The sequence below is a fragment of the Canis aureus genome, chromosome 23, assembly GCF_053574225.1.
Source record: "Canis aureus isolate CA01 chromosome 23, VMU_Caureus_v.1.0, whole genome shotgun sequence".
NCBI classification, from domain to species: Eukaryota; Metazoa; Chordata; class Mammalia; order Carnivora; family Canidae; genus Canis; species Canis aureus.
Genome location: NC_135633.1, coordinates 53144571 through 53166200, shown reverse-complemented (window position 1 = coordinate 53166200; position 21630 = coordinate 53144571). Strand labels below are relative to the sequence as shown.

The following is a 21630-nucleotide window of genomic DNA, read 5'->3' as shown; positions in this document are numbered from 1 at the left end:
GAACGCCTTGTCCAAAAGCATCTTACTTCGGAGAGTTGAGCTCAGCCTCAGTCCCTCACAGTTCCACACTGCCTGCAGAGTGAGTTTCACACGTCTTCACCAGAGACGATTGCCAGAGGCTTCTGAGTACAAGTTAACAATGCAGACCTGGAGGGTATCTCCAGGTGCACTAGAGTGGTAATCTTGGAACCTCCTGACTCAGAGTACTGCTACCTTCTCACTGCCATAGGAATGCAGCTAGTTGACAGCTGGCTTCAAGACATGCTTCCCTGTGAGAGCTGAGGACAGGGCAGAACCCTCCCGCATCCTGCCTGACTGTAGGAGTAGCTGCTAACATCCTAATGTTAGTGGCTGGGAGAGGTTGCGGGAAAAGCATGTGTGAGCACTGGGCCTGAACTCCCGTGTATCTGAGTTGAATACAGCGATTTCCAACGGCTTTCCTCAACCAGAGTGTTCCAAATCCCATGTACGAGCGGGTAGCAGACATCTGCCTCCCATGCATACACACTTCTGAGAGTTGAGCTTATGGCCTGTACCTCCACATCCAGCCTGCTGGTACCCTTGGCTTCTAAAAGGCCTAGGCTCGCTGTTTGACGGAAGTGCTGGGAGAGGTAATTGGAATCTCCCGGCACACAAGACGAGTGCCTCCAAGCTCAATTCACAATTTCCCAGTAATTCTTGTGGTAGACAGGTGCTACATACTAAGTTCCATATGTGAGAAGGTAGCTGAACGCCTTGTCCAAAAGCATCTTACTTCTGAGAGTTGAGCTCAGCCTCAGTCCCTCACAGTTCCACACTGCCTGCAGAGTGAGTTTCACATGTCTTCACCAGAGACGATTGCCAGAGGCTTCTGAGTACAAGTTAACAATGCAGACCTGGAGGGTATCTCCAGGTGCAGTAGAGTGGTAATCTTGGAACCTCCTGACTCAGAGTACTGCTACCTTCTCACTGCCATAGGAATGCAGCTAGTTGACAGCTGGCTTCAAGACATGCTTCCCTGTGAGAGCTGAGGACAGGGCAGAACCCTCCCGCATGCTGCCTGACTGTAGGAGTAGCTGCTAACATCCTTATGTTAGTGGCTGGGAGAGGTTGCGGGAAAAGCATGTGTGAGCACTGGGCCTGAACTCCCGTGTATCTGAGTTGAATACCGCGATATCCAACGGCTTTCATCAATCAGAGTGTAGCCAGGTTCCAACTCCCATGTCCGAGTGGGTAGCAGACATCTGCCTCCCATGCATACACACTTCTGAGTGTTGAGCTTATGGACTGTACCTCCACAGCCAGCCTGCTGGTACCCTTGGCTTCTAAAAGGCCTAGGCTCGCTATTTGACGGAAGTGTTGGGAGAGGTAATTGGAATCACCATGCACACAAGACTAGTGCTTCCAAGCTCAGTCCAGCGATACCTAGTAATTACTGTGGTAGACTGGTGCTACATACTAAGTTCCATACATGAGAGGGTAGCTGAACGCCTTGTCCAGAAGCATCTTACTTCTGAGAGTTGAGCTCAGCCTCAGTCCCTCACAGTTCCACACTGCCTGCAGAGTGAGTTTCGCAGGTCTTCAGCAGAGACGTTTGCCAGAGGCTTCTGATACGCAGGGTAACAATGCAGACCTGGAGGGTATCTCCAGGTGCAGTAGACTGATAATCTTGGAACCTCCTGACTCAGAATACTGCTACCTTCTCACTGCCATAGGAATGCAGCTAGTTGACAGCTGGCTTCAAGACATGCTTCCCTGTGAGAGCTGAGGACAGGGCAGAACGCTCCCGCATCCTGCCTGACTGTAGGAGTAGCTGCTGACATCCTAATGTTAGTGGCTGGAGAGGTTGCGGGAAAAGCATGTGTGAGCACTGGGCCTGAACTCCCGTGTATCTGAGTTGAATACAGCGATTTCCAACGGCTTTCATCAATCCGAGTGTAGCCAGGTTCCAACTCCCATGTCCGAGTGGGTAGCAGACATCTGCCTCCCATGTATACACACTTCTGAGAGTTGAGCTTATGGCCTGTACCTCCACAGCCAGCCTGCTGGTACCCTTGGCTTCTAAAAGGCCTCGGCTCGCTGTTTGACGGAAGTGTTGGGAGAGGTTATTGGAATCACCCGGCACACAAGACGAGTGCCTACAAGCTCAGTCCAGCGATTTCCTAGTAATTCCTGTGGTAGACTGGTGCTACATACTAAGTTCCATACGTGAGAGGGTAGCTGAACGCCTTGTCCAAAAGCATCTTACTTCTGAGAGTTGAGCTCAGCCTCAGTCCCTCACAGTTCCACACTGCCTGCAGAGTGAGTTTCGCAGGTCTTCAGCAGAGACGTTTGCCAGAGGCTTCTGAGACGCAGGGTAACAATGCAGACCTGGAGGGTATCCCCAGGTGCAGTAGACTGGTAATCTTGGAACCTCCTTACTCAGAGTACTGCTACCTTCTCACTGCCATAGGAATGCAGCTAGTTGACAGCTGGCTTCAAGACATGCTTCCCTGTGAGAGCTGAGGACAGGGCAGAACCCTCCCGCATCCTGCTGACTGTAGGAGTAGCTGCTAACATCCTAATGTTAGTGGCTGGGAGAGGTTGCGGGAAAAGCATGTGTGAGCACTGGGCCTGAACTCCCGTGTATTTGAGTTGAATACAGCGATTTCCAACGGCTTTCCTTAACCAGAGTGTAGCTAGGTTCCAAATCCCATGTACGAGCGGGTAGCAGACATCTGCCTCCCATGCATACACACTTCTGAGAGTTGAGCTTATGGCCTGTACCTCCACATCCAGCCTGCTGGTTCGAAAAGGCTTGGCTTCTAAAAGGCCTAGGCTCGCTGTTTGACGGAAGTGCTGGGAGAGGTAATTGGAATCTCCGGCACACAAGACGAGTGCCTCCAAGCTCAATTCACGATTTCCCAGTAATTCTTGTGGTAGACTGGTGCTACATACTAAGTTCCATATGTGAGAAGGTAGCTGAACGCCTTGTCCAAAAGAATCTTACTTCTGAGAGTTGAGCTCAGACTGAGTCCCTCACAGTTCCACACTGCCTGCAGAGTGAATTTCACACGTCTTCACCAGAGACGATTGCCAGAGGCTTCTGAGTACAAGTTAACAATGCAGACCTGGAGGGTATCTCCAGGTGCAGTAGAGTGGTAATCTTGGAACCTCCTGACTCAGAGTACTGCTACCTTCTCACTGCCATAGGAATGCAGCTAGTTGACAGCTGGCTTCAAGACATGCTTCCCTGTGAGAGCTGAGGACAGGGCAGAACCCTCCCGCATCCTGCCTGACTGTAGGAGTAGCTGCTAACATCCTAATGTTAGTGGCTGGGAGAGGTTGCGGGAAAAGCATGTGTGAGCACTGGGCCTGAACTCCCGTGTATCTGAGTTGAATACAGCGATTTCCAACGGCTTTCATCAATCAGAGTGTAGCTAGGTTCCAAATCCCATGTACGAGCGGGCAGCAGACATCTGCCTCCCATGCATACACACTTCTGAGAGTTGAGCTTATGGCCTGTACCTCCACATCCAGCCTGGTGGTTCGAAAAGGATTGGCTTCTAAAAGGCCTAGGCTCGCTGTTTGACGGAAGTGCTGGGAGAGGTAATTGGAATCTCCCGGCACACAAGACGAGTGCCTCCAAGCTCAATTCACGATTTCCCAGTAATTCTTGTGGTAGACAGGTGCCAGATACTAAGTTCCATATGTGAGAAGGTAGCTGAACGCCTTGTCCAAAAGCATCTTACTTCTGAGAGTTGAGCTCAGCCTCAGTCCCTCACAGTTCCACACTGCCTGCAGAGTGAGTTTCACACGTCTTCACCAGAGATGATTGCCAGAGGCTACTGAGTACTAGTTAACAATGCAGACCTGGAGGGTATCTCCAGGTGCAGTAGAGTGGTAATCTTGGAACCTCCTGACTCAGAGTACTGCTACCTTCTCACTGCCATAGGAATGCAGCTAGTTGACAGCTGGCTTCAAGACATGCTTCCCTGTGAGAGCTGAGGACAGGGCAGAACCCTCCCGCATCCTGCCTGACTGTAGGAGTAGCTGCTAACATCCTAATGTTAGTGGCTGGGAGAGATTGCGGGAAAAGCATGTGTGAGCACTGGGCCTGAACTCCTGTGTATCTAGTTGCATACAGCGATTTCCAACGGCTTTCATCAATCAGAGTGTAGCCAGGTTCCAACTCCCATGTCCGAGTGGGTAGCAGACATCTGCCTCCCATGCATACACACTTCTGAGAGTTGAGCTTATGGCCTGTACGTCCACAGCCAGCCTGCTTGTTCCCTTGGCTTCTAAAAGGCCTAGGCTCGCTGTTTGACGGAAGTGTTTGGAGAGGTAATTGGAATCACCCGGCACACAAGAGTAGTGCCTCCAAGCTCAGTCCAGCGATTTCCTAGTAATTCCTGAGGTAGACTAGTGCTACATACTAAGTTCCATACGTGAGAGGGTAGCTGAACGCCTTGTCCAAAAGCATCTTACTTCTGAGAGTTGAGCTCAGCCTCAGTCCCTCACAGTTCCACACTGCCTGCAGAGTGAGTTTCGCTGGTCTTCAGCAGAGACGTTTGCCAGAGGCTTCTGAGACGCAGGGTAACAATGCAGACCTGGAGGGTATCCCCAGGTGCAGTAGACTGGTAATCTTGGAACCTCTTGACTCAGAATACTGCTACCTTCTCACTGCCATAGGAATGCAGCTAGTTGACAGCCGGCTTCAAGACATGTTTCCCTGTGAGAGCTGAGGACAGGGCAGAACCCTCCCGCATCCTGCCTGACTGTAGGAGTAGCTGCTAACATCCTAATTTTAGTGGCTGGGAGAGGTTGCGGGAAAAGCATGTGTGAGCACTGGGCCTGAACTCCCGTGTATCTGAGTTGAATACAGCGATTTCCAACGGCTTTCCTCAACCAGAGTGTAGCTAGGTTCCAAATCCCATGTACGAGCGGATAGCAGACATCTGCCTCCCATGCATACACACTTCTGAGAGTTGAGCTTATGGCCTCTACCTCCACATCCAGCCTGCTATTACCCTTGGCTTCTAAAAGGCCTAGGCTCGCTGTTTGACGGAAGTGCTTAGAGAGGTATTGGAATTTCCCGGCACACAACGAGTGCCTCCAAGCTCAATTTACGATTTCCCAGTAATTCTTGTCGTAGACAGGTGCTACATACTAAGTTCCATATGTGAGAAGGTAGCTGAACGCCTTGTCCAAAAGCATCTTACTTCTGAGAGTTGAGCTCAGCCTCAGTCCCTCACAGTTCCACACTGCCTGCAGAGTGAGTTTCGCAGGTCTTCAGCAGAGACGATTGCCAGAGGCTTCTGAGACGCAGGGTAACAATGCAGACCTGGAGGGTACCCCAGGTGCAGTAGACTGGTAATCTTGGAACCTCCTGTCTCAGAGTACTGCTACCTTCTCACTGCCATAGGAATGCAGCTAGTTGACAGCTGGCTTCAAGACATGCTTCCCTGTGAGAGCTGAGGACAGGGCAGAACCCTCCCGCATCCTGCCTGACTGTAGGAGTAGCCTCTAACATCCTAATGTTAGTGGCTGGGAGAGGTTGCGGGAAAAGCATGTGTGAGCACTGGGCCTGAACTCCCGTGTATCTGAGTTGAATACAGCGATTTCCAACGGCTTTCATCAATCAGAGTGTAGCTAGGTTCCAAATCCCATGTACGAGCGGGCAGCAGACATCTGCCACCCATGCATACACACTTCTGAGAGTTGAGCTTATGGCCTGTACCTCCACATCCAGCCTGCTGGTTCGAAAAGGCTTGGCTCCTAAAAGGCCTAGGCTCGCTGTTTGACGGAAGTGCTGGCAGAGGTAATTGGAATCTCCCGGCACACAAGACGAGTGCCTCCAAGCTCAATTCAGGATTTCCCAGTAATTCTTATGGTAGACAGGTGCTACATACTAAGTTCCATACGTGAGAGGGTAGCTGAACGCCTTGTCCTAAAGCATCTTACTTCTGAGAGTTGAGCTCAGCCTCAGTCCCTCACAGCTCCACACTGCCTGCAGAGTGAGTTTCGCAGGTCTTCAGCAGAGACGTTTGCCAGAGGCTTCTGAGACGCAGGGTAACAATGCAGATCTGGAGGGTATCTCCAGGTGCAGTAGACTGGTAATCTTGGAACCTCCTGACTCAGAGTACTGCTACCTTCTCACTGCCATAGGAATGCAGCTAGTTGACAGCTGGCTTCAAGACATGCTTCCTGTGAGAGCAGAGGACAGGGCAGAACCCTCCCGCATCCTGCCTGACTGTAGGAGTAGCTGCTAACATCCTTATGTTAGTGGCTGGGAGAGGTTCCGGGAAAAGCATGTGTGAGCACTGGGCCTGAACTCCCGTGTATCTGAGTTGAATACAGCGATTTCCAACGGCTTTCATCAATCAGAGTGTAGCCAGGTTCCAACTTCCATGTCCGAGTGGGTAGCATACATATGCCTCCCATGCATACACACTTCTGAGAGTTGAGCTTATGGCCTGTACCTCCACAGCCAGCCTGCTGGTACCCTTGGCTTCTAAAAGGCCTAGGTCGCTGTTTGACGGAAGTGTTGGGAGAGGTAATTGGAATCATCCGGCACACAAGAGTACTGCCTCCAAGCTCAGTCCAGCGATTTCCTAGTAATTCCTGTGGTAGACTGGTGCTACATACTAAGTTCCATACGTGAGAGGGTAGCTGAACGCCTTGTCCAAAAGCATCTTACTCCTGAGAGTTGAGCTCAGCCTCAGTCCCTCACAGTTCCACACTGCCTGCAGAGTGAGTTTCACACGTCTTCAGCAGAGACGTTTGCCAGAGGCTTCTGAGACGCAGGGTAACAATGCAGACATGGAGGGTATCTCCAGGTGCAGTAGAGTGGTAATCTTGGAAACTCCTGACTCAGAATACTGCTACCTTCTCACTGCCATAGGAATGCAGCTAGTTGACAGCTGGCATCAAGACATGCTTCCCTGTGAGAGCTGAGGACAGGGCAGAACCCTCCTGCATCCTGCCTGACTGTAGGAGTAGCTGCTAACATCCTAATGTTAGTGGCTGGGAGAGGTTGCGGGAAAAGCATGTGTGAGCACTGGGCCTGAACTACCGTGTATCTGAGTTGAATACCGCGATTTCCAACGGCTTTCCTCAACCAGAGTGTAGCTAGTTTCCAAATCCCATGTACGAGCGGGTAGCAGACATCTGCCTCCCATGCATACACACTTCTGAGAGTTGAGCTTATGGCCTGTATTTCCACATCCAGCCTGCTGGTACCCTTGGCTTCTAAAAGGCCTAGGCTCGCTGTTTGACGGAAGTGTTGGGAGAGGTAATTGGAATCACCCGGCACACAAGACTAGTGCCTCCAAGCTCAATTCACGATTTCCCAGTAATTCTTGTGGTAGACAGGTGCTCAGTACTAAGTTCCATACGTGAGAAGGTAGCTGAACGCCTTGTCCAAAGCATCTTACTTCTGAGAGTTGAGCTCAGCCTCAGTCCCTCACAGTTCCACACTGCCTGCAGAGTGAGTTTCGCAGGTCTTCAACAGACACGATTGCCAGAGGCTTCTGAGTAGAAGTTAACAATTCAGACCTGGAGGGTATCTCCAGGTGCAGTAGAGTGGTAATCTTGGAAAATCCTGACTCAGAATACTGCTACCTTCTCACTGCCATAGGAATGCAGCTAGTTGACAGCTGGCATCAAGACATGCTTCCCTGTGAGAGCTGAGGACAGGGCAGAACCCTCCCGCATCCTGCCTGACTGTAGGAGTAGCTGCTAACATCCTAATGTTAGTGGCTGGGAGAGGTTGCGGGAAAAGCATGTGTGAGCACTGGGCCTGAACTCCCGTGTATCTGAGTTGAATACAGCGATTTCCAACGGCTTTCCTCAACCAGAGTGTAGCTAGGTTCCAACTCCCATGTCCGAGTGGGTAGCAGACATCTGTCTCCCATGCATACACACTTCTGAGAGTTGAGCTTATGGCCTGTACCTCCACATCCAGCCTGCTGGTACCCTTGGCTTCTAAAAGGCCTAGGCTCGCTGTTTGACGGAAGTGCTGGGAGAGGTCTTTGGAATCACCCGGCACACAAGATGAGTGCCTCCAAGCTCAGTCCAGCGATTTCCCAGTAATTCTTGTGGTAGACAGGTGCTACATACTAAGTTCCATATGTGAGAAGGTAGCTGAACGCCTTGTCCAAAAGCATCTTACTTCTGAGAGTTGAGCTCAGCCTCAGTCCCTCACAGTTCCACACTGCTTGCAGAGTGAGTTTCACACGTCTTCACCAGAGACGATTATCAGAGTCTTCTGAGTAGAAGTTAAAAATGCAGACCTGGAGGGTATCTCCAGGTGCAGTAGAGTGGTAATCTTGGAACCTCCTGATTCAGAGTACTGCTACCTTCTCACTGCCATAGGAATGCAGCTAGTTGACAGCTGACTTCAAGACATGCTTCCCTGTGAGAGCTGAGGACAGGGCAGAACCCTCCCGCATCCTGCCTGACTGTAGGAGTAGGTGCTAACATCCTAATGTTAGTGGCTGGGAGAGGTTGCGGGAAAAGCATGTGTGAGCACTGGGCCTGAACTCCCGTGTATCTGAGTTGAATACAGCGATTTCCAATGGCCTTCTTCAATCACAGTGTAGCTAGGTTCCAACTCCCATGTCCGAGTGGGTAGCAGACATCTGTCTCCCCTGCATACACACTTCTGAGAGTTGAGCTTAAGGCCTGTACCTCCCCATCCATCCTGCTGTTTCCTTTCACTTCTAGAAGGCCTAGGCTCGCTGTTTGACCGAAGTGTTGGGAGAGGTAATTGGAATCTCCCGGCACACAAAACTAGTGCCTCCAAGCTCAATCCCCCATTTCCTAGTAATTCGTGTGGTAGACTGGTGCTACATACTAAGTTCCATACGTGAGAGGGTAGCTGAACGCCTTGTCCAAAATCATCTTACTTCTGAGAGTTGAGCTCAGCCTCAGTCCCTCACAGTTCCACACTGCCTGCAGAGTGAGTTTCGCAGGTCTTCAGCAGAGATGATTGGCAGAGGCTTCTGAGTACAAGTTAACAATGCAGACCTGGAGGGTATCTCCAGGTGCAGTAGAGTGGTAATCTTGGAACCTCCTGACTCAGAATACTGCTACCTTCTCACTGCCATAGGAATGCAGCTAGTTGACAGATGGCTTCAAGACATGCTTCCTGTGAGAGCTGAGGACAGGGCAGAACCCTCCCGCATCCTGCCTGACTTTAGGAGTAGCTGCTAACATCCTAATGTTAGTGGCTGGGAGAGGTTGCGGGAAAAGCATGTGTGAACACTGGGCCTGAACTCCTGTGTATCTGAGTTGAATACAGCGATTTCCAATGGCCTTCTTCAATCACAGTGTAGCTAGGTTCCAAATCCCATGTCCGAGTGGGTAGCAGACATCTGCCTCCCATGCATACACACTTCTGAGAGTTGAGCTTATAGCCTGTACCTCCACATCCAGCCTGCTGGTACCCTAGGCTTCTAAAAGGCCTAGGCTCGCTGTTTGACGGAAGTGTTGGGAGAGGTAATTGGAATCTCCCGGCACACAAGACGAGTGCCTCCAAGCTCAATTCACGATTTCCCAGTAATTCTTGTGGTAGACAGGTGCTACATACTAAGTTCCATAGGTGAGAAGGTAGCTGAACGCCTTGTCCAAAAGCATCTTACTTCTGAGAGTTGAGCTCAGCCTCATTCCCTCACAGTTCCACACTGCCTGCAGAATGAGTTTCACACGCCTTCACCAGAGACGATTGCCAGAGGCTTCTTAGTACAAGTTAACAATGCAGACCTGGAGGGTATCTCCAGGTGCAGTAGAGTGGTAATCTTGGAACCTCCTGACTCAGAGTACTGCTACCTTCTCACTGCCATAGGAATGCAGCTAGTTGACAGCTGGCTTCAAGACATTCTTCCCTGTGAGAGCTGGGGACAGAGCAGAACCCTCCCGCATCGTGCCTGACTGTAGGAGTAGCTGCTAACATCCTAATGTTAGTGGCTGGGAGAGGTTGCGGGAAAAGCATGTGTGAGCACTGGGCCTGAACTCCCGTGTATGTGAGTTGAACAGCGATTTCCAACGGCTTTCCTCAAACAGAGTGTTGCTAGGTTCCAAATCCCATGTACGAGCGGGTAGCAGACATCTGCCTCCTTTGCATACACACTTCTGAGAGTTGAGCTTATGGCCTGTACCTCCACAGCCAGCCTGCTGGTACCCTTGGTTTCTAAAAGGCCTAGGCTTCCTGTTTGACGGAAGTGTTGGGAGAGGTAATTGGAATCACCCGGCACACAAGACTAGTGCCTCCAAGCTCAGTCCAGCGATTTCCTAGTAATTCCTGTGGTAAACTGGTGCTACATACTAAGTTCCATACGTGAGAGGGTAGCTGAACGCCTTGTCCAAAAGCATCTTACTTCTGAGAGTTGAGCTCAGCCTCAGTCCCTCACAGTTCCACACTGCCTGCAGAGTGAGTTTCGCAGGTCTTCAGCAGAGACGTTTCCCAGAGGCTTCTGAGACGCAGGGTAACAATGCAGACCAGGAGGGTATCCCCAGGTGCAGTAGACTGGTAATCTTGGAACCTCCTGACTCAGAATACTGCTACCTTCTCACTGCCATAAGAATGAAGCTAGTTGACACCTGGCTTCAAGACATGCTTCCCTGTGAGAGCTGAGGACAGGGCAGAACCCTCCCGCATCCTGCCTGACTGTAGGAGTAGCTGCTAACATCCTTATGTTAGTGGCTCTGAGAGGTTGCGGGAAAAGCATGTGTGAGCACTGGGCCTGAACTCCCGTGTATCTGAGTTGAATACAGCGATTTCCAATGGCTTTCCTCAACCATAGTGTAGCTAGGTTCCAAATCCCATGTACGAGCGGGTAACAGACATCTGCCTCCCATGCATACACACTTCTGAGAGTTTAGCTTATGGCCTGTACCTCCACATCCAGCCTGCTGGTACCCTTGACTTCTAAGAGGCCTAGGCTCGCTGTTTGACGGAAGTGCTAGGAGAGGTAATTGGAATCACCCGGCACACAAGACGAGTGTCTCCAAGCTCAATTCACGATTTCCCAGTAATTCTTGTGGTAGACAGGTGCTACATACTAAGTTCCATATGTGAGAGGGTAGCTGAACGCCTTGTCCAAAAGCATCTTACTTCTGAGAGTTGAGCTCAGCCTCAGTCCCTCACACTTCCACACTGCCTGCAGAGTGAGTTTCACACGTCTTCACCAGAGACGATTACCAGAGGCTTCTGAGACGCAGGGTAACAATGCAGACCTGGAGGGTATCTCCAGGTGCAGTAGAGTGGTAATCTTGGAACCTCCTGACTCAGAGTACTGCTACCTTCTCACTGCCATAGGAATGCAGCTAGTTGACAGCTGACTTCAAGACATGCTTCCCTGTGAGAGCTGAGGACAGGGCAGAACCCTCCCGCATCCTGCCTGACTGTAGGAGTAGCTGCTAACATCCTAATGTTAGTGGCTGGGAGAGGTTGCGGGAAAAGCATGTGTGAGCACTGGGCCTGAACTCCCGTGTATCTGAGTTGAATACAGCGATTTCCAATGGCCTTCTTCAATCACAGTGTAGCTAGGTTCCAACTCCCATGTCAGAGTGGGTAGCAGACATCTGCCTCCCATGCATACACACTTCTGAGAGTTGAGCTTATGGCCTGTACCTCCACATCCAGCCTGCTGGTACCCTTGGCTTCTAAAAGGCCTAGGCTCGCTGTTTGACGGAAGTGCGGGGAGAGGTAATTGGAATCTCCCGGCACACAAGACGAGTGCCTTCAAGCTCAATTCACGATTTCCCAGTAATTCTTGTGGTAGAGAGGTGCTACATACTAACTTCCATATGTGAGAAGGTAGCTGAACGCCTTGTCCAAAAGCATCTTACTTCTGAGAGTTGAGCTCAGCCTCAGTCCCTCACAGTTCCACACTGCCTGCAGAATGAGTTTCACACGTGTTCACCAGAGACGATTACCAGAGGCTTCTGAGTACAAGTTAACAATGCAGACCTGGAGGGTATCTCCAGGTGCAGTAGAGTGGTAATCTTGGAACCTCCTGACTCAGAGTACTGCTACCTTCCCACTGCCATAGGAATGCAGCTAGTTGACAGCTGGCTTCAAGACATGCTTCCCTGTGAGAGCTGAGGACAGGGCAGAACCCTCCCGCATCCTGCCTGACTGTAGGAGTAGCTGCTAACATCCTAATGTTAGTGTCTGGGAGAGGTTGCGGGAAAAGCGTGTGTGAGCACTGGGCCTGAACTCCCGTGTATCTGAGTTGAATACAGCGATTTCCAATGGCCTTCTTAAATCACAGTGTAGCTAGGTTCCAACTCCCATGTCCGAGTGGGTAGCAGACATCTGCCTCCCATGTATACAGACTTCTGAGAGTTGAGCTTATGCCTGTACCTCCACAGCCAGCCTGCTGGTACCCTTGGCTTCTAAAAGGCCTAGGCTCGCTGTTTGACGGAAGTGTTGGGAGAGGTAATTGGAATCACCCGGCACACAAGACTAGTGCCTCCAAGCTCAGCTCAGCGATTTCCTAGTAATTCCTGTGGTACACTGGTGCTACATACTAAGTTCCATACGAGAGAGGGTAGCTGAACGCCTTGTCCAAAAGCATCTTACTTCTGAGAGTTGAGCTCAGCCTCAGTCCCTCACAGTTCCACACTGCCTGCAGAGTGAGATTCGCAGGTCTTCAGCAGAGACGTTTGCCAGAGGCTTCTGAGACGCAGGGTAAAAATGCAGACCTGGAGGGTATCCCCAGGTGCAGTAGACTGGTAATCTTGGAACCTCCTGACTCAGAATACTGCTACATTCTCACTGCCATAGGAATGCAGCTAGTTGACAGCTGGCTTCAAGACATGCTTCCCTGTGAGAGCTGAGGACAGGGCAGAACCCTCCCGCATCCTGCCTGACTGTAAGAGTAGCTGCTAACATCCTAATGTTAGTGGCTGGGAGAGGTTGCGGGAAAAGCGTGTGTGAGCACTGGGCCTGAACTCCCGTGTATCTGAGTTGAATACAGCGATTTCCAACGGCTTTCCTCAACCAGAGTGTAGCTAGGTTCCAAATCCCATGTACGAGCGGGTAGCAGACATCTGCCTCCCATGCATACACACTTCTGAGAGTTGAGCTTATGGCCTGTACCTTCACAGCAAGCCTGCTGGTAACCTTGGCTTCTAAGAGGCCTAGGCTCGCTGTTTGACGGAAGTGCTAGGAGAGGTAATTGGAATCACCCGGCACACAAGACGAGTGTCTCCAAGCTCAATTCACAATTTCCCAGTAATTCTTGTGGTAGACAGGTGCTACATACTAAGTTCCATATGTGAGAGGGTAGCTGAACGCCTTGTCCAAAAGCATCTTACTTCTGAGAGTTGAGCTCAGCCTCAGTCCCTCACACTTCCACACTGCCTGCAGAGTGAGTTTCGCAGGTCTTCAGCAGAGACGTTTGCCAGAGGCTTCTGAGACGCAGAGTAACAATGCAGACCTGGAGGGTATCCCCAGGTGCAGTAGACTGGTAATCTTGGAACCTCCTGACTCAGAATACTGCTACTTTCTCACTGCCATAGGAATGCAGCTACTTGACAGCTGGCTTCAAGACATGCTTCCCTGTGAGAGCTGAGGACAGGGCAGAACCCTCCCGAATCCTGCCAGACTGTAGGAGTAGCTGCTAACATCCTAATGTTAGTGGCTGGGAGAGGTTGCGGGAAAAGCGTGTGTGAGCACTGGGCCTGAACTCCCGTGTATCTGAGTTGAATACAGCGATTTCCAATGGCCTTCTTCAATCACAGTGTAGCTAGGTTCCAACTCCCATGTCAGAATTGGGAGCAGACATCTGCCTCCCTTGCATACACACTTCTTTTTTTTTTTTTTTCAAGAGAATATTAAATCGTTTATTGATTACACATGATAATGGACGATACACAAGCTTTAATCCCATCTATAATTTTATCTGATACCATAATTCAATTTAGATATATTGCATAGGATGTGCCAACAATCATAATAACCAAATAAACTCCAGGACTTTGCTTGGGTGACCCTTTTAACGGTGAACTCCAGGTCACAACACATTAACTGTCAGTTCAACCACACCAAGGTTTGTGGAGACAATGGCTTCTGTGCCCAAGCAGGTTGCAAATAAATTTCGAGTGGAACCTGGCATCACCCTGAAGGAATTCTAACTTCACACTGTGGGGTAGTTTACCAAGATGGCTTCAGAGTAGACTAACTTTACAGAGCATATTTAAAAAAAGACACATTTATTCAGCGTCATGATCAGACTATTACATTTAGCAATCAACAGCATGGGTGCAAAAAAAAAATCTACATTAAAACCCTTTGTTGGAATGCTTTACACTTTCCACAGAACAGAAACTAAAATAACCTGTTATACAATTAGTCACAAATACAGTCCTCGAGTTTTTTGCCCATACACATGAGTATTGTCTAAAACATGTCTTCTTTGTAGCAGCTAGGCCCTGCCACCACTGTGCTTGGCTGAGTTCACAAATCTGTTGTAACCTGTAGCTTCCCTGTCACTTCTCTGGCTCTCCTCTCCTGCTAAGCTTTGTTTCATGGCAGTAATTAAAACCTTCTTCCACTGCCATAGCTGCTGCTGCTGCTGGAACCGCCATAGCCACCTTGGTTTCGTGGTTTGGCAAAGTATTGGCCTCCACCACCATAGGGGCCAGAGCTTCTGCCTCCAAAATTTCCTCCTTTCATGGGTCCAAAATTTGAGGATTGATTGTTGTAATTGCCAAAATCGTTATAGCTTCCGCCACCTCCAAAGTTGCTTCCGTCATTACCAAATCCGTTATAGCCATCCCCACTGCCACCGTATCCACCACCACCTCGACTGCCACCGAAGCCACCTCGACCACTGAAGTTCCCTCCACGACCAAAGTTGTCATTCCCACCAAAACCACCTCCACGACCACCACCAAAGTTTCCAGAACCACTTCGGCCTCTTTGGCTGGACGAAGCACTAGCCATCTCTTGCTTCGATAGGGCTTTCCTTACTTCACAGTTGTGGCCATTCACAGTATGGTATTTTTTTTTAATTTTTTTTTATTTATTTATGATAGGCACACAGTGAGAGAGAGAGAGGCAGAGACACAGGCAGAGGGAGAAGCAGACTCCATGCACCGGGAGCCCGATGTGGGACTCGATCCCGGGTCTCCAGGATCGCGCCCTGGGCCAAAGGCAGGCGCCAAACCGCTGCGCCACCCAGGGATCCCCACAGTATGGTATTTTTGAATGACAATCTTGTCTATAGAGTCGTGGTCATCAAAGGTCACAAAAGCGAAACCTCTCTTTTTGCCACTGCCTCGGTCAGTCATGATCTCAATCACTTCGATTTTCCCATACTGTTCAAAATAATCTCTTAGATGATGTTCTTCAGTGTCTTCTTTAATGCCACCGACAAAAATCTTTTTCACAGTTAAGTGGGCACCGGGTCTTTGAGAATCTTCTCGGGAGACAGCCCTCTTTGGTTCCACGACTCTTCCGTCCACCTTGTGCGGCCGGGCGTTCATGGCCGCGTCCACCTCCTCCACGGTGGCGTACGTGACGAACCCAAAGCCTCTGGAGCGCTTGGTGTTGGGGTCTCTCATTACCACACAGTCCGTAAGCGTCCCCCATTGCTCAAAATGGCTCCTCAGACTCTCATCGATCGTTTCGAAGCTCAAACCTCCGATGAAGAGCTTCCGCAGCTGCTCGGGCTCTTTGGGAGACTCTGACTTAGACATGACGGCGGTGGGAGGGGAGACTTTAACTATGCTTACTCGGCGGCGTCCAGGGGCAGAAAGGCGCATACACACTTCTGAGAGTTGAGCTTATGGCCTGTACCTCCACAGCCAGCCTGCTGGTACCCTTGGCTTCTAAAAGGCCTAGGCTCGCTGTTTGACGGAAGTGCTGGGAGAGGTAATTGGAATCTCCCGGCACACAAGACGAGTGCCTCCAAGCTCAATTCACGATTTCCCAGTAATTCTTGTGGTAGACAGGTGCTACATACTAAGTTCCATATGTGAGAAGGTAGCTGAACGCCTTGTCCAAAAGCATCTTACTTCTGAGAGTTGAGCTCAGCCTCAGTCCCTCACAGTTCCACACTGCCTGCAGAGTGAGTTTCACACGTCTTCACCAGAGACGATTACCAGAGGCTTCTGAGACGCAGGGTAACAATGCAGACCTGGAGGGTATCTCCAGGTGCAGTAGAGTGGTAATCTTGGAACCTCCTGACTCAGAGTACTGCTACCTTCTCACTGCCATAGGAATGCAGCTAGTTGACAGCTGACTTCAAGACATGCTTCCCTGTGAGAGCTGAGGACAGGGCAGAACCCTCCCGCATCCTGCCTGACTGTAGGAGTAGCTGCTAACATCCTTATGTTAGTGGCTGAGAGAGGTTGCGGGAAAAGCATGTGTGAGCACTGGGCCTGAACTCCCGTGTATCTGAGTTGAATACAGCGATTTCCAATGGCCTTCTTCAATCACAGTGTAGCTAGGTTCCAACTCCCATGTCAGAGTGGGTAGCAGACATCTGCCTCCCATGCATACACACTTCTTTTTTTTTTTTTCAAGAGAATATTAAATCTTTTATTGATTACACATGATAATGGACGATACACAAGCTTTAATCCCATCTATAATTTTTCTGATACGATAATTCAATTTAGATATATTGCATAGGATGTGCCAACAATCATAATAACCAAATAAACTCCAGGACTTTGCTTGGGTGACCCTTTTAACGGTGAACTCCAGGTCACAACACATTAACTGTCAGTTCAACCACACCAAGGTTTGTGGAGACAATGGCTTCTGTGCCCAAGCAGGTTGCAAATAAATTTCGAGTGGAACCTGGCATCACCCTGAAGGAATTCTAACTTCACACTGTGGGGTAGTTTACCAAGATGGCTTCAGAGTAGACTAACTTTACACAGCACATTTAAAAAAAGACACATTTATTCAGCGTCATGATCAGACTATTACATTTAGCAATCAACAGCATGGGTGCAAAAAAAAAAATCTACATTAAAACCCTTTGTTGGAATGCTTTACACTTTCCACAGAACAGAAACTAAAATAACCTGTTATACAATTAGTCACAAATACAGTCCTCGAGTTTTTTGCCCATACACATGAGTATTGTCTAAAACATGTCTTCTTTGTAGCAGCTAGGCCCTGCCACCACTGTGCTTGGCTGAGTTCACAAATCTGTTGTAACCTGTAGCTTCCCTGTCACTTCTCTGGCTCTCCTCTCCTGCTAAGCTTTGTTTCCTGGCAGTAATTAAAACCTTCTGCCACTGCCATAGTGCTGCTACTGCTGGAACCGCCATAGCCACCTTGGTTTCGTGGTTTGGCAAAGTATTGGCCTCCACCACCATAGGGGCCAGAGCTTCTGCCTCCAAAATTTCCTCCTTTCATGGGTCCAAAATTTGAGGATTGATTGTTGTAATTGCCAAAATCGTTATAGCTTCCGCCACCTCCAAAGTTGCTTCCGTCATTACCAAATCCGTTATAGCCATCCCCACTGCCACCGTATCCACCACCACCTCGACTGCCACCGAAGCCACCTCGACCACTGAAGTTCCCTCCACGACCAAAGTTGTCATTCCACCAAAACCACCTCCACGACCACCACCAAAGTTTCCAGAACCACTTCGGCCTCTTTGGCTGGACGAAGCACTAGCCATCTCTTGCTTCGATAGGGCTTTCCTTACTTCACAGTTGTGGCCATTCACAGTATGGTATTTTTGAATGACAATCTTGTCTACAGAGTCGTGGTCATCAAAGGTCACAAAAGCGAAACCTCTCTTTTTGCCACTGCCTCGGTCAGTCATGATCTCAATCACTTCGATTTTCCCATACTGTTCAAAATAATCTCTTAGATGATGTTCTTCAGTGTCTTCTTTAATGCCACCGACAAAAATCTTTTTCACAGTTAAGTGGGCACCGGGTCTTTGAGAATCTTCTCGGGAGACAGCCCTCTTTGGTTCCACGACTCTTCCGTCCACCTTGTGCGGCCGGGCGTTCATGGCCGCGTCCACCTCCTCCACGGTGGCGTACGTGACGAACCCAAAGCCTCTGGAGCGCTTGGTGTTGGGGTCTCTCATTACCACACAGTCCGTAAGCGTCCCCCATTGCTCAAAATGGCTCCTCAGACTCTCATCGATCGTTTCGAAGCTCAAACCTCCGATGAAGAGCTTCCGCAGCTGCTCGGGCTCTTTGGGAGACTCTGACTTAGACATGACGGCGGTGGGAGGGGAGACTTTAACTATGCTTACTCGGCGGCGTCCAGGGGCAGAAAGGCGCATACACACTTCTGAGAGTTGAGCTTATGGCCTGTACCTCCACAGCCAGCCTGCTGGTACCCTTGGCTTCTAAAAGGCCTAGGCTCGCTGTTTGACGGAAGTGCTGGGAGAGGTAATTGGAATCTCCCGGCACACAAGACGAGTGCCTCCAAGCTCAATTCACGATTTCCCAGTAATTCTTGTGGTAGACAGGTGCTACATACTAAGTTCCATATGTGAGAAGGTAGCTGAACGCCTTGTCCAAAAGCATCTTACTTCTGAGAGTTGAGCTCAGCCTCAGTCCCTCACAGTTCCACACTGCCTGCAGAGTGAGTTTCACACGTCTTCACCAGAGACGATTACCAGAGGCTTCTGAGACGCAGGGTAACAATGCAGACCTGGAGGGTATCTCCAGGTGCAGTAGAGTGGTAATCTTGGAACCTCCTGACTCAGAGTACTGCTACCTTCTCACTGCCATAGGAATGCAGCTAGTTGACAGCTGACTTCAAGACATGCTTCCCTGTGAGAGCTGAGGACAGGGCAGAACCCTCCCGCATCCTGCCTGACTGTAGGAGTAGCTGCTAACATCCTTATGTTAGTGGCTGAGAGAGGTTGCGGGAAAAGCATGTGTGAGCACTGGGCCTGAACTCCCGTGTATCTGAGTTGAATACAGCGATTTCCAATGGCCTTCTTCAATCACAGTGTAGCTAGGTTCCAACTCCCATGTCAGAGTGGGTAGCAGACATCTGCCTCCCATGCATACACACTTCTTTTTTTTTTTTTCAAGAGAATATTAAATCTTTTATTGATTACACATGATAATGGACGATACACAAGCTTTAATCCCATCTATAATTTTTCTGATACGATAATTCAATTTAGATATATTGCATAGGATGTGCCAACAATCATAATAACCAAATAAACTCCAGGACTTTGCTTGGGTGACCCTTTTAACGGTGAACTCCAGGTCACAACACATTAACTGTCAGTTCAACCACACCAAGGTTTGTGGAGACAATGGCTTCTGTGCCCAAGCAGGTTGCAAATAAATTTCGAGTGGAACCTGGCATCACCCTGAAGGAATTCTAACTTCACACTGTGGGGTAGTTTACCAAGATGGCTTCAGAGTAGACTAACTTTACACAGCACATTTAAAAAAAGACACATTTATTCAGCGTCATGATCAGACTATTACATTTAGCAATCAACAGCATGGGTGCAAAAAAAAAAATCTACATTAAAACCCTTTGTTGGAATGCTTTACACTTTCCACAGAACAGAAACTAAAATAACCTGTTATACAATTAGTCACAAATACAGTCCTCGAGTTTTTTGCCCATACACATGAGTATTGTCTAAAACATGTCTTCTTTGTAGCAGCTAGGCCCTGCCACCACTGTGCTTGGCTGAGTTCACAAATCTGTTGTAACCTGTAGCTTCCCTGTCACTTCTCTGGCTCTCCTCTCCTGCTCAGCTTTGTTTCCTGGCAGTAATTAAAACCTTCTGCCACTGCCATAGTGCTGCTACTGCTGGAACCGCCATAGCCACCTTGGTTTCGTGGTTTGGCAAAGTATTGGCCTCCACCACCATAGGGGCCAGAGCTTCTGCCTCCAAAATTTCCTCCTTTCATGGGTCCAAAATTTGAGGATTGATTGTTGTAATTGCCAAAATCGTTATAGCTTCCGCCACCTCCAAAGTTGCTTCCGTCATTACCAAATCCGTTATAGCCATCCCCACTGCCACCGTATCCACCACCACCTCGACTGCCACCGAAGCCACCTCGACCACTGAAGTTCCCTCCACGACCAAAGTTGTCATTCCACCAAAACCACCTCCACGACCACCACCAAAGTTTCCAGAACCACTTCGGCCTCTTTGGCTGGACGAAGCACTAGCCATCTCTTGCTTCGATAGGGCTTTCCTTACTTCACAGTTGTGGCCATTCACAGTATGGTATTTTTGAATGACAATCTTGTCTACAGAGTCGTGGTCATCAAAGGTCACAAAAGCGAAACCTCTCTTTTTGCCACTGCCTCGGTCAGTCATGATCTCAATCACTTCGATTTTCCCATACTGTTCAAAATAATCTCTTAGATGATGTTCTTCAGTGTCTTCTTTAATGCCACCGACAAAAATCTTTTTCACAGTTAAGTGGGCACCGGGTCTTTGAGAATCTTCTCGGGAGACAGCCCTCTTTGGTTCCACGACTCTTCCGTCCACCTTGTGCGGCCGGGCGTTCATGGCCGCGTCCACCTCCTCCACGGTGGCGTACGTGACGAACCCAAAGCCTCTGGAGCGCTTGGTGTTGGGGTCTCTCATTACCACACAGTCCGTAAGCGTCCCCCATTGCTCAAAATGGCTCCTCAGACTCTCATCGATCGTTTCGAAGCTCAAACCTCCGATGAAGAGCTTCCGCAGCTGCTCGGGCTCTTTGGGAGACCCTGACTTAGACATGACGGCGGTGGGAGGGGAGACTTTAACTATGCTTACTCGGCAGGTCCAGGGGCAGAAAGGCGCATACACACTTCTGAGAGTTGAGCTTATGGCCTGTACCTCCACAGCCAGCCTGCTGGTACCCTTGGCTTCTAAAAGGTCTAGGCTCGCTGTTTGACGGAAGTATTGGGAGAGGTAATTGGAATCACCCGGCACACAAGACTAGTGCCTCCAAGCTCAGTCCAGCGATTTCCTAGTAATTCCTGTGGTAGACTGGTGCTACATACTAAGTTCCATACGTGAGAGGGTAGCTGAACGCCTTGTCCAAAAGCATCTTACTTCTGAGAGTTGAGCTCAGCCTCAGTCCCTCACAGTTCCACACTGCATGCAGAGAGAGTTTCGCAGGTCTTCAGCAGAGACGATTGCCAGAGGCTTCTGAGTACAAGTTAACAATGCAGACCTGGAGGGTATCACCAGGTCCAGTAGAGTGGTAATCTTGGAACCTCCTGATCAGAATACTGCTACCTTCACACTGCCATAGGAATGCAGCTAGTTGACAGCTGGCTTCAAGACATGATTCCCTGTGAGAGCTGAGGACAGGGCAGAACCCTCCAGCATCCTGCCTGACTGTAAGAGTAGCTGCTAACATCCTAATGTTAGTGGCTGGGAGAGGCTGTGGGAAAAGCATGTGTGAGCACTGGGCCTGAACTCCCATGTATCTGAGTTGAATACAGCGATTTCCAATGGCCTTCTTCAATCACAGTGTAGCTATTTTCCAACTCCCATGTCCGAGTGGGTAGCAGACATCTGCCTTCCATGCATACACACTTCTGAGAGTTGAGCTTATGGCCTGTACCTCCACAGCCAGCCTGCTGTTACTCTTGGCTTCTAAAAGGCCTAGGCTCGCTGTTTGACGGAAGTGTGGGAGAGGTAATTGGAATCACCCGGCACACAAGACTAGTGCCTCCAAGCTCAGTCCAGCGA

At 49.6% G+C, this 21630-nt stretch overlaps 1 protein-coding gene and 2 pseudogenes across 1 annotated transcript; all 3 read right to left on the bottom strand.

Moving 5' to 3' along the window:
- Positions 1-13798: 13798 nt before the first annotated feature.
- Positions 13799-15724, bottom strand: LOC144295130 (heterogeneous nuclear ribonucleoprotein A1-like). Its single transcript, XM_077867605.1, has 2 exons — positions 15177-15724; positions 13799-14976 (listed from the first exon to the last, which is right to left on the bottom strand). Exons 1-2 carry the CDS (start codon positions 15667-15669, stop codon positions 14507-14509), a joined length of 963 nt encoding a protein of 320 aa, XP_077723731.1. The 5' UTR covers positions 15670-15724; the 3' UTR covers positions 13799-14506.
- A 1140-nt stretch (positions 15725-16864) lies between these two features.
- On the bottom strand, positions 16865-18221 carry LOC144295129 (heterogeneous nuclear ribonucleoprotein A1-like; annotated as a pseudogene).
- A 1142-nt stretch (positions 18222-19363) lies between these two features.
- Positions 19364-20700, bottom strand: LOC144295128 (heterogeneous nuclear ribonucleoprotein A1-like; annotated as a pseudogene).
- Between the last annotated feature and the right edge of the window lie 930 nt (positions 20701-21630).